This window comes from Lissotriton vulgaris, chromosome 8, assembly GCF_964263255.1.
Source record: "Lissotriton vulgaris chromosome 8, aLisVul1.2, whole genome shotgun sequence".
NCBI classification, from domain to species: Eukaryota; Metazoa; Chordata; class Amphibia; order Caudata; family Salamandridae; genus Lissotriton; species Lissotriton vulgaris.
Window position 1 is genome coordinate 1,218,021,308 of NC_141696.1, and position 19,055 is coordinate 1,218,040,362.

Below are 19,055 nucleotides of genomic sequence, written 5' to 3' on the forward strand. Positions count from 1 at the left end.
TAGTATTACCTTTCAATGAATTTACACGACAGCCTTTGAACAACAGGCTGCCTTTATATAGTGCAGGTTAGTAAGGATGTTACATAGGAATTTTAATTCAACCACCAATTACCTTTGAAGGACACAGCTGGAAGGGTAAGTAACTTAGATCCACTGAGCAGGGCCACTGTGCAAGGCTGTGATACTGTACAGGGCCACTGTGCAGAATACCAATCAAGCTAAGCACTAGTTCCCTTTTGCTTAAACATCAAAAATTCAACAACAAAAAAGACCTATAACCGAGCCTTCTCAGGGATGGCTCCGAGGATCTGGAACTTCCTTCCCCTGAAGTCAGGGTGAATCCGCCTACTGTCTTGTTCAAAAAAGAAGTCAACGGTCTCCTGATGAAGAAAGTTCTGCCTTAGCCTGGCACCTTCCTCTGATTCTGGGTCCATACCCGTGGACTCTTGCCCAGCCACCTTGTTCATGAGTCTGTTGGACAATTCTAGACTGTGATCTTTTTTCTCCCTCTGTTGTTTATGATGTGTTTTGCTGTGCCTTCACGAGAATGCTGGACAATTTTGACTTTGAATTTGTTGCTTTGGTTATTCTGTTTTGTATGCTTATTTCCTTGTGATGCATAGATACCCTCTGTGGTCATGTTCGCGCTATATAAAACTTTCAAAATAAATAAATAAATAAAAACCTGCAAGGCAGGTGAGGTGATTCAGTGTGAGGTTATCGAATCGAGAGGTAGGAAAAAATCCCTTTCAATAAGCACAATACAGCAATTTCATAGAATCGGGGATGATCTGCTGCTATGTGGGCATAAAACCTCCCAAAAAGCACAGTTGTTTTTACAAGCACTGTGAGCAGGTGGACAATGTTTTAACCTTAACGCAAACAGCATTAAACTAAATGCACTGCCAGGACCTTTGGCAGTACACGGAAACCAACTTCCCCAGCAGTGGAGTCTCTGTGCCATGGAAGCATGCAGGGTCCTTTGGCAAAAAGAGTCACACACAAGCTCACCTGTTGGAAAAGCTGTTCTGGGTAGAGCTCTTAGGAGCCAACCTTTATGCTAACCTAATGGAGTGGAGTAGAATGAAATTACACTGATAGAGTACATATTCACCCATGAAGGACATTGTGGTGCTAGCACAAACAAAACAGAAACAAACCATCCAGCAAAAGCATTAAAACAAAACTTAGAAACTGCTTAACATAAGAGGTATGTTTTTAATGGGAAATAGCCTTTACAACAACGTTTTTACCTCATTGTGCCTTTACCACACACTTTTTAGCATGCATATTTTTACCATGTGCATGCCTTTACCACGCATTAAAGGTAAGTTGGGAGGCGCGGGGGTCACTCCCCACAAATACATTGTTTTTATATATAAAAACAACACATGGTAATGGCATGTATTGTAAAGCATGCTAATGGTAAAAACATGCATGGTAAAAAATGCATGGTAAAGGTGTACAATGTCTTTACCTGGTTGTACCATCGTACAACCGTTTTTAACACTTTCCTAAACAGAACTAATTGATTTGATCCTCAAAGGTAAGTTACTCCAGAGTAGAGGTCCAAGATAGGACACATTTCTACCTTCAACCCTAGATTTCTTTATGGCTGGTACTGAACATTGTAACTGAGAGTGAGAGTGAAGATGTTATGATGATTTATAATGCTGAAAATAAGAGGCAGGTGGCAATTTTTCCAAGTGATTAAAGAGAAACATTCAAAACAGGGCTTTTCCAAAACAACTCCCTCCTTGACTCGCAGCCAATATGGGGTGATCCTAGCCTATGAAACAAGGTCTAAAAAGTGGATTTTATGTTAGGACATGGAGGCTAACATTATGCAAATCTAATTTATTGCCCGCTCGCAGCAGCAACAATTGAAAGAATTCAGAACTTTAAAACATTCTCGTAAGGTATAAAGTCCAACAACGTGCAGCCATCTTCCTTCTTTGTTGCTGCTGCTCACAAGTTAAGTACTCTCCATTTTACTCTCTGGTATAAAGTTTTTATTGTGTGCTTTATTACACCCCCCCCCCCCACCCCCCAGATTCCATGGAAGGGACATTTATGTACTGTTCGTTTCCCCTACCCGAGTTGTTGCCTGTGGGCCTATTTTTTACCTTTAGTTTTTCTAGCCTTAATTTACAATGGTATGATTACAGTACTCCCCACTTCGGTTAAATATGTGTCGCTATGCGCTTGGGAAGCATCTCAGCACTAGTACCTTACGGGACTGAAGCAGCCTTGTTTCTCATAAATAGCTCCAGGGATCTGGCAGTTGGTGATCAGGTTTGTATAAAACTGCAGCCGGATGGTGCTTGTGCTGTGCTCAAAGTAGACCACGGGGATACGCTGGCCCTTTGGTGGCCGCCGCTTGCCTGCTCTGGCCAAGGCTACCTGCTTCTACCCCAGGCCTAAAGCAACGCACACTACAGTAAGTGTTCGTCTGGTGGTCCCCCCTCCCTCAGGCATCCCCGGTGCGGCTCGTTTGTTTATGGCATATTGGTCCTTTCATCTCCCCTTCCGGATATCCCATGTGTGGCACAATTCAATTAAAGAGGAAGTAGACGAAACAAAACAAAGAACAAAAAAAAACAGAGGAAAGTACCCTAGCGGCCCACCACGCACAGGACGTGCACATCAGCAGCCATTTTAACAAATTGGGATTGCATTAATGTAAGCAATGAAGGCAGCAATTTTATCCTGTTGGCAATTAGAAATTAACACTCCTTGAGAACTGTGGCAGTTGTAGTCTGTTTTATTCTTTCCAACTGCTATTTTTCCACATGGCTGCCTCCTCACTCATCTCTTCCCACTCTTGTCTAGGGTAGCTTGGTTTAGCTTTGTTTCTATTGTGTTAGTTGCTTGGGCTGTTTATTAATGCTTTCCTGGATATCTTGCTGTAGCAACATGTCTGAGGAACAACTGGATGTCAGAATTGAGGAAGGTCTAGAGGATATGGTTAATAGGGCTCTTGGGAAATTGATGGGGTCACTAGATGACACCATCAATAGAAAGTTGGAGGCCTTTTCTAAAAAGGGTAAGATTTGAAAGGGCACTGAGGAGCCTGAAGGCTCTGGATGGGTAGGTAAGACCCAAAGGTAAAGGTCTTCAAATGACAGCTTGGCGAAGAAAGAAAAGAAATCAAACATTGCAGGGGAGTATTTGACATATGGGAGTGTTGTTTTCATGATCAGTGCCTCGGGCACTATGGAAGGGCAGGAAAAAGGTTCAGATGTTCCAATTTGCATTGACAGTGATGAGGCTTTTGAGCCAGAAATTGATCTCTCTTATTCCTCTGATTTTGACTCTGACCACAAGGACATCGAGGTCAGAAGAAAGGGAACATCAGAAGAGGCACCCATGGCCTCGGGATCAAAGATGGCTATTGTTGACCCCTTGGGGGAGGATATGGTTTATCCCCTTCTAATTAAGCACCCCTTATCCTCTGATTAGGCAGCCTCTCAACATGTCACTGAGTATATCACTTCTGGCTCAGCAGGTAGATCCCTAAGGAAGTAAGATCTTATTTCAGATCTGAGTGCCCGCCCTTTCCTCCCTGATAAGGTCGTGATGATCCCAGAACTGGATGCCAAAGTAGTGGCATTTATTAACAAAAGCAGCAAGGACCTGAGGACAAGGCTTGAAGTCCTCTGAGGATCATCTGCTGGACACAACTGGTCCTTAGACCAAGATATTTGAGATGGCCGAGGTCGCCTACCTCAACGACTCACTAGTCAACCTCAAAGAGTTGTGCCAGTGGGGCCAAAGGTCTGTCTGTTTCTTGGAGTATACCTGGGTCATGGACACTGTCAGGGAAAACAAACTGGAGTTTATAGACTCCCCTGGACAGGTGAAAACACCGTAGGAAATAAAATTCTCTGAGTAAGATTCAAGGTTGGTGATGCAAGAAGTAGTAAACTTGCTGGCCAAAAGGGCTATTCGGGAAGCATCAAACTCCAAGACAGGTTTTGACCGCAATATTTTCCTGATTAAAAAGAAAGACAAAAGGCATGAGACCAGTGATAAACTTGAAGTAAACGATTGGGTGTTCTTGGGTGGTCTACCACCAGTTCAAAATGGAGGGTAGTTAGAAATAGGGGTCTTTAGTTGACAGTCGCTTGCACCCTGCCTAAGTAGGGAACCGTCCTTCTAGTCAGGACAAGTGAGTTACTCACTTTAGATAACACCTGCTCACCCCATTGTAGCTTGGCAAGAGCAAACAAGCTTATCACAAAGGCAATGTGTAAAGTACTTGAACCCAAACATACAGTAACACTGAAAACACCACACATGGAGACCTCACTAGTTAAGAAAAATAAAGTATTTTTATCTAAACCAAAATGACAAAAATCCAACATACACAACTCAAGATATGACTTTTAAAAGGAATAAAGCAAATCTATCTATAGAAAACTATGGGTGTGTGATTTTTAACATACAATACCTCAAATGTGTTAAAATTCTAAGGCCAAAAACAGACGCTGAGGTGGGAAGCCACGGATAACACAGTGATGCAACAGTTCCGGAGTACTTGGGGAGGCAATGCAACAGTTCTGCTACACGCAGGAGAACTGATACATGGAATCTGGACTGTAGGGGGAAGTGAGGCATCGATTCCAAGATGGTACTGGTCTGCAGGCCCTCTAATGCAGATGCTTGGTTCACAGGTACGATGAGAGAAAATCCGGGGCATGCTGGAGGTTGATGAGGCAGCGGCAAACAGGCTTGGTGTTGATTTCTTCAACTGCGGTCCCACGATGAGTTGTTTCTTTCGGCCGCACAGCAGGGCCTGTGTCTGGGAGGTGATCTCAGGTTTCTGAGGTCGGGGCACTGGACTTGGCGTGCAGCTGATTTTTCAGCCTCTGACAGGCGCTGCATCGATTCTTCAGCCGCACAGTGGTGGGGTATGGAAATTCTTCCCACACGGTGGTGCTGCATTGGAAAAACAGGCGCTGGAATCAATTTAAAGGTTTCTTTAGTTCTTTGCTGCAGGAACAGCCTCCACGGGCCCAGCAATTGAGTTTGAACCACAAGGCAGGTCAGAACTCCCAGCAATGAAGTTCAAAGACGCTACAGGTGAAGTCTTTATTTCCCTGAGACAGCGGAAACCATGCCAAGGATGCAAAGTCTAACAGGGGGTGGATGCCTTTCTGCAGGATTGGAGGGGTTTAATGCCTTATGATTTTCCTCCGTTTGCAAAGCATGCTTCTGCATGCACGCAGATGCAGGGAAGCGCAGTGGTGCTAACCCCAGTTAGGATGTCCCAGCTCTGGTTTCCAATCACGTTAGACATGGCCGTAGACTTCCCTACCCTAGTGCCGAATTTTATTCTCTAGAGCAGGGGTCTTCAAACTGTGAGGCGCAACCCCCAGGGGGTCCGTGGAGCGATGCACACTGTCATACTTCTGCCCAGGCCCAAGGACTTCAGCCCCCCTCCTCCACCGTGTGTCTCACAGCCCGGCTGCTGCTGCAGTGTAACTCGAGCTGGGGGCTCGGCTGGGCAGTGTCTGGAGTCTTATCACCAGCCGCCTGATTTTTTCATAGGTCTTTAAAGTCCATTTGCATATTTACATGCCTTTGTAAACTGGTTACAGAGGCTTAGTTTTTTTCCTGGGTCCAGTACCCCCTGGGCCCCCACTCTGCCTATTCCTTACATTTGTATTTTACAATTACTGCTGTAGAGTGAGAATGCAATTGATGACAAGGAATATAAAGTAGGGTTGCCAAAAGAAAAATGCCTGCCTGTTTTGTTTAAAGAGCCTGCAAAGACCTTCTCTTGACACTAAATAGACTTTTAAATACAATAGTATGTACGCATTTGTTATGTGACTTTTCTGTATTTTTGCTCTTTGTCAGTCATAGATCATTGAGGCAGCCCTAGAACACAATTAAAAGTGCTTTTTATTTATATTTGCTGTTGGAAGTATGCACAGATAAGTGCTGAAAATACAGCTTTAGGTAACTGCTTATTTTTGTACCAACTGGGCCATCAAAATAATCTGCTGGCAACCCTAACCATAGGACTGTAAGTTTGTTGCAGAATCAGCACTTTATTTATTTCCTCCACCCTCGATACCCGATTAATGCTGCAATTGTTTAACTTAGATCTTAAACCCTACGCTGCCGTCAATAACATGCTGAGTTACTTCAAGTGTCTGGGAATGCAATTCAGACAACTCGCTCCTCATTCTCGCCCTTCACTTTCACGCTCACCCTGCACTCACACTGATCACCATGCACTCACACCATTCACCCTGCACTCAAAGTGATCACAATGCACTCCCACTGATCGCCATGCACTCTCACCATTCACCCGCTCACCCTGCACACACAGTGATCACTCTGCACTCACAATGCACTTGCACTGTTCACCCTATACCTCACCCTGCAGTCACATGAGTAAACTACGCATCCTGCACTCATGTGACACTTCACTCACCTGTCCCCCTCACTGCTCAATATGTAACTCACTCAAACAAGCCCATCAGTAATCATACATTCATTCGTCCCATTCTGAAGTTGCATCCGCACCCAAATTCATACGCCACCTCACTCACCCTGCAGTCACTCCTCTTACCCTACTCTCGCAATGTTGCATCGCTCACCGTGCACTCACATGGACACTCTTGTCACCCACACAGTGTGCAGAGGGTTAATGTGCCTGCTATAAAGAACGTGTACCATGCAGATCACAGAACTGAGTGTGAGTAAACTATAAGTAGCGCTATAAAAAATGAAATGTTTGTCAGAAAGGTGTTATAGAGAGATGAGGTGCATTGTTGGTGAGTGGCAGTGAAGGAATTCATGGAGAAGGAGGAAACAGGGGTGGGGCACCAAAAAAGACTGTTGCACAGTGTGCGACCAGTGTTAGGACCGGCCCTGGCTGTGAGTGTTAGTCCCCTCCGAATTTCTGGTTTAGTGACTCCCCTGCTTCTGGCTATTATTATTATTTACATTTGTAGTGTGCTACTGTTACCAAAAGATTTCCTGGGGCTAATAACCATCTGCTGCCTGTAGGCAAATGAGAAACACACAGAAGGAGAAGGAGAACCAGCCAAATGGGTTAACCTACAGAGCATAGAGAAAGGTTTTTATATCTTCCTTATGGATGATAGATTCTTGGTGGAGTGAAGCAAAGGAGGGTACAAGTACCATAACTGCGCGGCCTGCATCAAAACAGTGAGACAGACAGCTCATGCCTTCTTGAATTAGGGAACAATAAGGCACAGGCCGAAAGGAGCATACGGGTCCGACCCGTATGCTTGGTGAGGAGAGATGAGATGATGAGAGAGGACAGCAAGGGAGTGAGAGAATTCGATTGAAGAGGTCAGAGATGAGGGGAAATGTGAATTGCCGAAAAGAAGTGTAGACACGCAAGAAATGAGTGTGAGCCAAGGTGAGGGCTTCGGTTAGAACAAAGGGGAGATGTGAAAGTTGAATGAGGGGACTGGAGAGGTGTAAGATACAAATAGACAAACATTTGAATGGAGAGACGAGGTGAATGAGAAGTGCTGAGAGGCATGGGAGGTGACGGGACCAGAAAGGCCATGAGATAAATGCGAGAGACTGTTAGAGATGAGGGCAGTGAAAAGACAGAATGGCAAGAGGTGATTAAAGGTGAAGTGAGAGGTTGAATGGGGAGAGTTCAGAAGTTGTAAAAAGAGGTGAAAGAAAATGGCCTGCAAAGTGAGAGAGGGATCTAGGGTTAGGAGAGGAGAGAGGGATGGAAGGGAGTGGGTAAGAGGAAAGCTTCATGGGTAAACTGCTTAACGCTGCACAAAAACGCCTGTTTTTTTAGGGACCCCTGCTTCTCCTGGCCAGGGTCAGGTGAGCTTCTAATGTGGCAGCACCTATTCCTGCGGAGTGGAAGGCCCTTCTCAAAGGTTGACTAGAAATCTTTCTGATGTTAATTGCTGTATTTTGGTTATAAACTGGCACTGATGGGGGGAAATCTTTCCTCAGTGTTTCTATGTGTAAAAAATGTCGAAGTGATGCTTTCCCACAATATGTGGAAAATGGGGAAGGCTTGGGTCCTGTCCCTGACCGGCCTGGACCACTCTTATAGAATAAACAAAAAAGGAGCCGGGCAGTTAACGTTTTTGGAAAAGATGCACACCTAGTATAATCAATTGCTAGGCTGAACAACCATTTGTGTTGAGTCACTTAGTATTTTATAAGAGATTATGAACCAAGTTTTTCAGCATCAAAAGATACACCACAACATTTACAAAGGTTCACAAGTACATTGAATAAACCAAAAACAATACATTCAATCAAATATTAAACACAAAAACAATTGTGATAAAGATAAATATAGACAACTGTACAATGCCTCAACAAATTCCGTCATTGAGGCACCAATCCTGAATGCAAATTGAACAAGTGGACTAACAAGATGAAAAACTAGCCTACTTGTTTCACCCACCACAGAATACACAGTGAATTTGTCACACGGTGCCGAAAATAGGAAAAAACACGAAAACTATACAACAGTGTAGAAATGTGTAAATTCTATTCCTATTACGCCCTAGTTAATTTGGTATCTTGGTGGAACTGGACGCCGACGCGTTTCGAACCCAACAACGGTTAACGGGTTCTCCTCAGGACATGGACTGGGGGGTCGTTGTCACTGTGACTTAATTAAAAAATGGTATCAATGGTGAGCTGGCTGACAACTACTCCTCACTGAAACTCAAACACTTTTAAAACGTAAAGGTACCTTATGTTTGCGGGGTCAGGATACTCCCTGTGAATGAGATAGTATAAGAAACCTCAGTTACATACGGTCTTTAAGGGTCCCTATGAGCCGCACTAATGGATTGATAAGTTTAACACATACCTCGATATGGTAGACACTCGAGAGTGGTTGGGGTGCCGGCGCACCTCAGATATATGATGTACGATTTTAGAACGCCTGAAAGAAGCAAGAGCACTTCTTAGTACAGCCCTGAGCATTTCAACGTTATGTGAGAGTTTAGTAGCATGTAAAATCCTACCTTCATATGTAGGCTTATGGATCTTTGTTGTGCGCGTAAGCAGGCGGCAGCCGCCGCAATAGTTGGACAACTGCAGAGGCAAAGAGCGGGCGTTTTAAAGGGATATAATATTGCGCTCGCTCGTCGAAAACAACGTTTGTTTCAAGGGACTTACTTCAGAAACGATAGAGTGAAGCGCTGCGACCGGCACCCAAGCGATACTGAACGACAACTCGGAGCCTGGCGGGCGTGTCCAATTGCAAAAGGACGCTCAAATAGGGAAGTATTCACGGTTGAGAACCTGTTCCCTTGTGATGTCGGAAAGACACCTTAGTTAGAGAGATGTCAAAAATTGAATACATTGCGGACGCATGAGCTGCAACAAGCGGAGACAGACAATCGCCGCGGACAAGATATCTACAAGTTACTAAGTTCGTTTAGGTCATTGAGTCCAGACATGGCAGTATTAAATCTTAAAATGAGGTAGGCCTCTTTCTGTGCCAGGCGTGCGTCAGGGTCCCCGCCCGCCCCTGGAATGTTCTCAATACTTGCTAGGATTGTCCATTTAAGGTCATTGACCGAGTGTTCCTTTTTAAGGAAATGGGACACCAGAGGTGCTGTCAAGACTTTGTTGTTGATCCTGGATCTGTGCTGGATAATGCGTTGGCGCACTTCTTGGGTTGTTTTGCCTATACAGACTTTTCCTCATGGGCACGTGATGGCATAAACTGTGTATTTAGTCTTGCAATTTGTAAAGTCATCGTGTCGCCAATGTTTTTTACCATCCGTAAAGAGGGTTCCTTCCGTTGTCAGATTGCACACGGAACATGTGCCGCACTTGTGGTGACCTTTTACTGGGCCCATGTTGAAAAGGGTGCCTTGTACTTCTCTTCTAGTAGTACCCCGGGTGGATGAGATCTGCTGTCCAATGCTTCGTTTTTTTTTGAGCGCGAACAACGGTTTGCCAATGTCGGGTAGAATTTCTTCCACCAGATGCCAATTACTCCGGATGATTTTCTGTACCGGGGTGGTGTGGGGTCCGAAGGTGGATACACAAACCATCCGTTCCACTTGTGGTTTTTCTCGCTTTTGCAGTACATGCTCCCGGGGTGTCCATCTTGCCCTCTTCATAGACTGTTTCAAGAGTTTGGCCGGATAGCCTCGCGCCTTCAGTTTGTTGGTCAGTGCTTCTCCGTGGGTGATGAAGTCTTCCGTTCTAGAACAGTTCCGTCTCACCCTAAGGTATTGACCATAGGGGAGATTGTTCTTTAAGCTTTTGGGGTGGAAACTTGCGTAATGTAGGGAATTGTTCTTGTCAGTTTTTTTCTGGAAGAGTGTGGACTTCAGGCCTTCCGGTGTCGATTTGATCTCCACATCTAAGAATGGCATGGTTCTGCAGTCATATGCCAGACTGAATTTGATATCTGGACTGCGGTTGTTCAACCACTCATGGAAATCTTCAAGAGACTGTGGTGTACCATTCCAGATACACCACACGTCATCTATGTACCTGTTCTCAACCGTGAATACTTCCCTATTTGAGCCTCCTTTTGCACTTCAGAATGGATATTGCACAATCACGCAATCTCTAACTACATATCCCAAGATGCACCAGGACTCTGTCCGTGGTAAATACAATTGGACACGCCCCCCAGGCTCCGAGTTGTCGTTCAGTATCGCTTGGGTGTCGGTCGCAGCGCTTCACTCTATCGTTTCTGAAGTAAGTCCCTTGAAACAAACGTTGTTTTCGACGAGCGAGCGCAATATTATATCCCTTTAAAACGCCCGCTCTTTGTCTCTGCAAATGTCCAACTATTGCGGCGGCTGCCGCCTGCTTACGCGCACAACAAAGATCCATAAGCCTACATATGAAGGTAGGATTTTACATGCTACTAAACTCTCACATAACGTTGAAACGCTCAGGGCTGTACTAAGAAGTGCTCTTGCTTCTTTCAGGCGTTCTAAAATCGTACATCATATATCTGAGGTGCGCCGGCACCCCAACCACTCTCAAGTGTCTACCATATCGAGGTATGTGTTAAACTTATCAATCCATTAGTGCGGCTCATAGGGACCCTTAAAGACCGTATGTAACTTAGGTTTCTTATACTATCTCATTCACAGGGAGTATCCTGACCCCCCAAACATAAGGTACCTTTACGTTTTAAAAGTGTTTGAGTTTCAGTGAGGAGTAGTTGTCAGCCAGCTCACCATTGATACCATTTTTTAATTAATTCACAGTGACAACGACCCCCCAGTCCATGTCCTGAGGAGAACCCGTTAACCGTTGTTGGGTTCGAAACGCGTCGGCGTCCAGTTCCACCAAGATACCAAATTAACTAGGGCGTAATAGGAATATAATTTACACATTTCTACACTGTTGTATAGTTTTCGTGTTTTTTCCTATTTTCGGCACCGTGTGACAAATTCACTGTGTATTCTGTGGTGGGTGAAACAAGTAGGCTAGAAATCATCTTGTTAGTCCACTTGTTCAATTTGCATTCAGGATTGGTGCCTCAATGACGGAATTTGTTGAGGCATTGTACAGTTGTCTATATTTATCTTTATCACAATTGTTTTTGTGTTTAATATTTGATTGAATGTATTGTTTTTGGTTTATTCAATGTACTTGTGAACCTTTGTAAATGTTGTGGTGTATCTTTTGATGCTGAAAAACTTGGTTCATAATCTCTTATAAAATACTAAGTGACTCAACACAAATGGTTGTTCAGCCTAGCAATTGATTATACTAGGTGTGCATCTTTTCCAAAAACGTTAACTGCCCGGCTCCTTTTTTGTTTATTCCCAAAATATGTGGCATCACATACCATCACCTACATTTTCTTCCCACATTATTTGGTCAAGCCTGTCACGTAATTTGGTCCTCACCTGCCTCATAATTCTAGTAGCCCTGCCTACAGGTTTAGATATTTTTGACGGGAGGGGGTCCTTATGCCTCAAAATGTTGACAGGGGGGTCTCGGCATCCAAACGTTTGAAGACCTCTGCTCTAGAGGAACAAGGCTGCCACGTTCGAATGGTTTAGAGGATTTCAGGAGACAGCAAAAATTCCAAGGGCTTTCTGCAGATGCTTTCCGACTCATCAGAGTTGTGGGCATCTGGAACAAGGAAAACATATCAATAGACTTGGAAAAAATGGATTTGTTGGTGTATTCAACAGAATTATGATCCTGTTTCAACTGATTTAGTACATGTGGTTAACTATCTAACGGAGTTGTTAGGCTCAGGTTTGTCCTACAGAACTGAAAGTCTACAGTTCGGCTATAGTGGCCAGACATTGCTTGTTAGATGGTGTTTTTGTTGGCCAGAATTAACTGACTAAAATAATCATGAGCAGCATGTGGGTACTGAACTCACCTACAGGAAAGTAGACTTCTTTATGGGAAATTAGGGACATCTTCCAAGTTTTAACAAATTGGGGTGAGAACACTAGCCTGTTGTATAAACATACTTCTTACAAACTTAGGGATTTACTCTGCCTGGTGTCATTTAGACAGACTTCATATGTAAGGGCCCTAGATGTCAACCACTGTTTTCTACTCTTATTTTAGTTGAATGAAAGGCATTGAAAAAGTACAGCAAGTTTGAGAAATAATGTAGCACAGTTGTTGATTTCACACAGATGGCCTCATAGGGCAGTTTCTCCCCCTCCCACTTTGGCAAGATGGGTGAAGGAGGCTGGTGTGGAAATCACTGGATTTGGGGCTCAATCCCTTACGAAGGGAGGTCATCAGTGATGTCCCTGACCATGTCATGAATGATGTAATATGTGAGGTAACAAGCAGTGCATTGTTGAGGTGTAGGTTATAGTTAGCTTGGGTATCTATAGCTGCCGAATTTCCCTGGTTTTGTACGAGGGAATGCTGAGCCTAACCATAATGTCCCTGTAACCTATGTTTTTTCAATGAATTTCTAAGTTTTTCAAATTCTTTTTCCTAACTGTAACATACCTATAACCTTTGTTTTTTAAATTGAAATTCTATTATTTTTTAAATAGTAGTCACCTTTGCAGAGTGGTGGAGAAAGGGGGTGTGGCCTCCGACCAGCTCTCAGGAATGCTGCTGTGTCGGACTTACTGGAGGTAACAGGAGTGCTTCTGGGCCCCAATACATCTCAGCATCCAAAAGGACTTTATCCCCCAACCAGAAGTGCGCCAGAGGGCGTGTTTGCAGAGTGGTGGAGAAAGGGGGTAGGGCCTCCGAACACCTGTCAGCAATTCTGCTGTGTTGGACTTACTGCAGGTAATAGGAGGGCTTGTTGCCCCCAGAAACACTCTAGATCAAGGGGACTTCATCCCTCAACCAGAAGTTCACCAGGAGGTGTGTTTGCAGAGTGGAGGAGAAAGGGGGTAAGGCCTCCGAAGTCCTCTCAGCAATCACACTCTATGGGACTTACTGGAGGTAACAAGAGGGCTTGTTGACCGTAAATGATTCTCTGGAGCCAAGGGGGCTTAATTCCCTAACCAGAAGAGTGCCAGGAGGTGGTAAAAGGTGGTGGGCCTGCAGTGACTTGCTGATTCCTTTTTTTTATTATTATTAGGGAAGGGGAAATGCGTGGCCTCTTTCCTGGGCCGATTTCGGTCCTGGGGACCCCATAACCCCGGCCAGGCCTTTTCTCGACAGAGGAGAGGGGAGCTGCAGCTCCCCCTCCCAGGCCTATTTCAGACCCAGGGACTTCATCCCCTGGCGCCTGGCCTTTTTCTTTATTGTAAATAAAAAATAAGGGGAGGGGGCCACACAGCCAATTTCCCCCAGGGCCCGGCCTCTAGAGTGGGTGTCCTGGACCCACTCAGGGCAGCCACTTTCTAGTGTTGGGGACGTGGGGGTGCCTCAAGGCCCCCGCGGTCCCTGCTGGCTTCCCGCTTCCTGTGGTAGCCGGCATTGCTTTGACAGGGAGGGAACTGCTAGCATCCAACTCCCTCTCTGTCAAAGCAATTGTGCTCACTTTCAGCAAGCAAGCTGGCTTGGAGTGAGCGGTAAAGCTTCCACAAAGCCATAGCACACAGGTACCTCCCAAGGATGGGCACCTCAGGAGGTAGCAGGAGCCAACCATGGGGGGTGGCGGTCATTGCAGGTCACAGCCCCTGGGAAGTGCGTGTGTGTATATATATATATATATATATATATATATATATATATATAGAGAGAGAGAGAGAGAGAGAGACACACAGATAGTTTTCATGTGATTCCTACATAGCTCTTCATCATACATTTGATCAGCTCATGTCTCTCACCACCACAGATCTTCTAATGCAGGTTACACAAAAAAATCCAATTTGCATCTTAAATTAGGACAGTGGCTATTTCAGTACCACTAACATTTTATTATTTGTACTTGGCTGGTTGCAATGACCATTAGATGCAGAAAACCTTTCTGTACATCAGTACCACGCAACCAATAGGAATCATGCATGCACAATCCCCCGGCATGACTGGGAGATGAAGGAAGGGTAGCCGTGTTTACGTTCCTTCTATCTGCCTAGTGATGTCTTTGCATCTAGGTGCGTTATCTTGCAATAGGGTGCACAGAACGATCAGTGAAAGCAGGGCAGAATCACAGATGCAGATAGGATAGATAGGTGCTCCTGATGCCTCAGTATGGACTGTGTAAATCTCAGGTGTGTCCTTACATGTGGCCGATGGCAGCCCGTGAGAGGTAATTATGCTACCAGATTAAGGGAAGAGCAGCATTGAAGTTATAGGCGGGATTAAGAGAAAAATAATTTAGTCTTTTGGAGATACCAACTATGTAACTGTCAGTGACTAAACTGCATTTTTTGTAATTTTAAAAAAAGTACATGGTTATGAACCGTGATTATTAGTTTCTGTAAGACCAACTCTTACAGATTTCTTGTGATTCATCAGACGTTGCGTTTCCTCACATTAAAAAATCACCACTAATAGATCTAGTTTGCAAGAAAAGGATGTACTCTAGGGATAAAAATGAACTTAATTAAAGAGCGAATAACAGACCAATCACATAAGAGATACGAGCGATTTCCAGGTTTGTAGGCCCTGTAATTACGACCTCGCAATTCTTGGAAAATGTTAGCGGTGTCTGTAGCAAGCCAGGCGCAGATGGCTGATCTGGTTAGCAGCACTGAACGAGAGGCGCATCATTCCAGTCCAACACTACTGTTCGGATGGAAGGACGAGGCTACTTTGTGACTGCGGAAATTGTACATTAAACAGTGACACAAAATACTCTGGGCCACGTTGCCAAAATAAGGGTGTGTCAGAGCTCCAGGACGATTTAACAGTGGAAGAGAATGGTCATGTCAGGAACGGTTCATAAATCAAACACAAGTTTTCTTTGGAAGGAGCGTTTTAAAGATATTTTTAATTTTCATCGAAGACCACTAAAGCCAAATGGGATGAATCTCATTGGCTGTGACAAGGAAAGCGTTTATTTGGAATCTAATAAAAGTCTTGGCACTACAGCTTTTCACGTGTCTGAAGAGTTATAGGTCCACTGTCCAGGAGGGCGCCTTCTGACCTCCAGAACAAACACAAACAAAGCGGTGAAAGACCACATCAAAAACTAGAAGCCTCATTCTTAGAACTGCTTTTAATGTATCTTCGCGAAGAGAAATAAAAAGTTATACACAAGCTAACGTTTTATTTACTTACTTTTGGCAGAGTGTTGCAGCTAAAGTCTCGCCTGGCTTTTGGGGCTTACTGACTCAAGAAATCCCCAAGGCACAATGCTGGGGTGTACTGCTAAGGCAGAGAAGTCCCAGCAGAAATATTCATTTACACAAACTGACAACAATGGATGGGCTTGAGGAAGAAGTGTCGATTGCTTCTTTTCAAGCGTGTACATTACACACTATAGTGCAACGAGGAACGCCACACAGCTTGATGCGGTCTAATCTTGCGTTGTCACCAGATGTCAACATCTGTGCAGAGAATCTTGTGCAAATAAATGGGAGCCATTTTGAGTGCAGGCATAAGAGACACATCTTTCACTCACCACGTCTCGAAAGACAACAGCACGTAGTCGATTAATGTCAACATCCTGCAGGAGCCGATCCGGATCCTTTATTGGAGATATATTCCCAGGGACATTTTCAACAGGAGACTGAGGGGAAATAAGTTATGAAAAAAATACTAGTTGTTAAACACTGATTACAAAAATCACTTCTGTTGGGTCACATGCAATTATGGTAATACACTTTCTAACTGATTTATAGCAGCTAAACCCACGTGATATACAAGGCACCTTTGCATGCAGCTTGGTAAGGAATCGGTAGCGAGAGTTCATACGATTCCAAATGCACAGTAGAAAGGCAGTCTTTTCTCATCATCTACAATGTGTATTAACATGTTGTACAACAATGCATCTAACACCTGTGAGTATTCACAAGTTATAGTGATGAATTAATTTGTATATGTTTATTAAACTGTGAATGATAATGCACATTAACTTGACACACTAATTGTGCTGTGAATGGAGGAAAGTGGATGCAGACCAGTAGGGACTAAGCAGCAACAGTACACAACCATTGGCAAAACCAATAGGACCAGCCTTGGCAAACTGCTGCAGTGGTTATTTTTTAACGGAAACATATCCACAACAATAAAAAGAAGAAGACATGCCTCTGCCTAAACATGACAGTCATTTGCTTGCAATAAAAAAACGTGAATTTCAAAATCAACGAATCCTAGCATAGAAGTTTAACAGGGCTGCGTGGGTGCTCTTAAGTTGGCAGGTGCACTTACAGGAAGTAAAGGAACACTTTTTCGTTTTAATGCATAGCGCGGGAAAATATAATTTGTCTGGGAGCATAGAAAAGGTACCATAGCCTTAATTCATGTCAAGTGAAGATATAGTGCAGACACATAAAAATTACCAGAAAGAAAATGAAGGCGATAAAAAACAGAAAACAATGGCAAAATTTAAGAATCAGCCCTCCAACCCTGGCACTGAAGTGCCCCTGTTTTTAGGGGGACGAGCATACTACATCAGGCACAATGTCATGATTCATAGTGCAACAGACCCAGTGGTTAAAGTGGGCTGGCCCACTGCCCTACGCTATATGCTGAAGGGGTCATGAGCAAAATATGAATGATAATTGAACAGACCAGAGGATCAACAGTGCTTATTCTAATCCGCTCTGTGTATGAACATATGAATGTATTTTTAACTTATGACTTTTTATTACAGGAAGCTAGCAAGACAGCTGCAGCTGTCTCTAGGGCAGACCCCGTAAGAGTCCAGAATTATGTGGATTGAAAGAAATGCATGGTGCTGCTTGGACTGTATACCATTCGAGAACCATTTGCAAAATGCTGCAGAGTATGTCAAAAGAAGATTCAGGGGTAACTCAGAATGTCTTCACAGACTGATAGGTGTCAGGGGTCAAACACATTATTACAATATGAAGTTATGTTGGCCGTATTGTTAGGCCTGGAAGTGTAATTTCCCAAGTAAGCTCTCGCATTTGAAGGTAGACAGAGAATTTCATGTGTATGCAAGGATGTTCTGTTCTCACTTTTCAGTTGCAGGTGCAAGAAGCTGCCTTTATTAGTTAGAGCGAACACCTTTTGTTTTAGGAGTTGGGCATGGAGGCGAAGTGAAACACTGTAAACAGAAGGTCGATAATTGGGAGCTGGTGTTCTCTTGCGTGAGGAGGCCTGGGAACCAAGGTCATCGGACTACATCTGGAGGGAACGGTGGAAAACTACCTAGGAGAAGTGTCCGTTAGCATGAGGTGATCTGTGGGCATGTTTGACCTTTTTGCGTTTTTGTATTAGGGAAAGAGCCCTGGGGGAGCAGGACGAGAGCGAGAAGGGGAAGGAGACAGGATGAGTTGGGAGAAGGGGGTCAGAAGATCGATCTGGAAGAGAGCATCTTAGAACGAGCTCTGTGGTTTGACTACTGATTTACTTTGTGAATGTACTTCACAAGTGGACACCTTTTATTGACTTTGCCTGGGAATCGTTATGTAGGGATGTCATCTTAGAGAAAGAGTAGGGATAGCTTAATGCCATCTATTTCAGCCACAGATGAAGTCTGACTTGAATATTGGAGCAATTCTTGCCTGTGAACTGTTCCTGGAACTTTTTATCATCTTCATGATTCATCGTATTAGACTTCTGCATAGATATGGATTTGTATTAGTTCCCATGTATTTTTACCACCTCGTCTTGAGGTGCGTGTATATTCAGTTGTTTTTGGCTGTGTAATAAAACCCTAAATTGAAATGTGGAATCTGTGATCTTTATGAGTTACAGCTATTGGTTTTGGTAAATTGTTGTCATGAATGATAATCCCATTTGCACTTCTCAGCAGGTAATATAAGATCTGTTGACCCAGGGTTCCTAGTAAGTTTTGATGTTAAAACCCAACGTAGAAAAATACAAACTTCTAGGTAAGACAATAACCCTTGTTTAGCTAGTGGTATTGTTTGATCGGCTGAGAGATGGGGAACACATGCATCTAATGTAACTGTGTCTCAGCAACACAAATAAATATTTTTGTTTCATTGTGGCAGTGAGAAGAAAGCAAGGAGGCCCTTACAGGTCATACATAAATTATAATACTTTAGAAAGATACTGTGCACACTCATACTGCCCATCATTAGATGTTAGTAAGGCTGCTTCATGATAGGATTACATGGTAATATTGATTAACTTATACTTTCTAAGGTAAAAGTATTAATACATACTATGCTCTTTCCATTGATGCAGGTATCCTACCTCTAATTACGCTCACCAGAAAATTAACAAACAAAGGGATTTTTAAACCACCACAATGACTATCATGCAGAGTGGTGCTCAATTAAACATTAATAATATACCAAAATTCTATCAATTCTATAGCTATGTGGATTTCAGTGTCACTAAGATAGCTCACTATGAATACAAGTCAAGACAAGTAAAACACAGTCTCTATTTATCCAAACAGCAGGTGTAACTTTGACAGCAAAAGTGGGTCTTTCCCATATGATTCCTTATATGTGCCCAGAGGCTCTTCCAAATTTAGGTATGCCTTAACCTAAAAAGCACTCCCTTGAGTTTGAGATTCCCTACAGGAATAGGCCACGTTC

The 19,055-nt window shown here is 43.7% G+C and overlaps 1 protein-coding gene across 7 annotated transcripts in view; it reads right to left on the bottom strand.

Annotated features, from left to right (window-relative positions):
- NBEA (neurobeachin) overlaps positions 1-19,055 on the bottom strand; it is a 1,820,918-nt gene that overhangs the window by 1,096,174 nt on the left and 705,689 nt on the right. For all 7 annotated transcript variants that reach the window (XM_086935110.1, XM_086935108.1, XM_086935109.1 and 4 more), the window contains one exon: positions 15,977-16,084. In XM_086935110.1, coding sequence (XP_086791236.1) covers positions 15,977-16,084 — 108 coding nt within the window. The remainder of the gene's footprint in view (positions 1-15,976; positions 16,085-19,055) is intronic.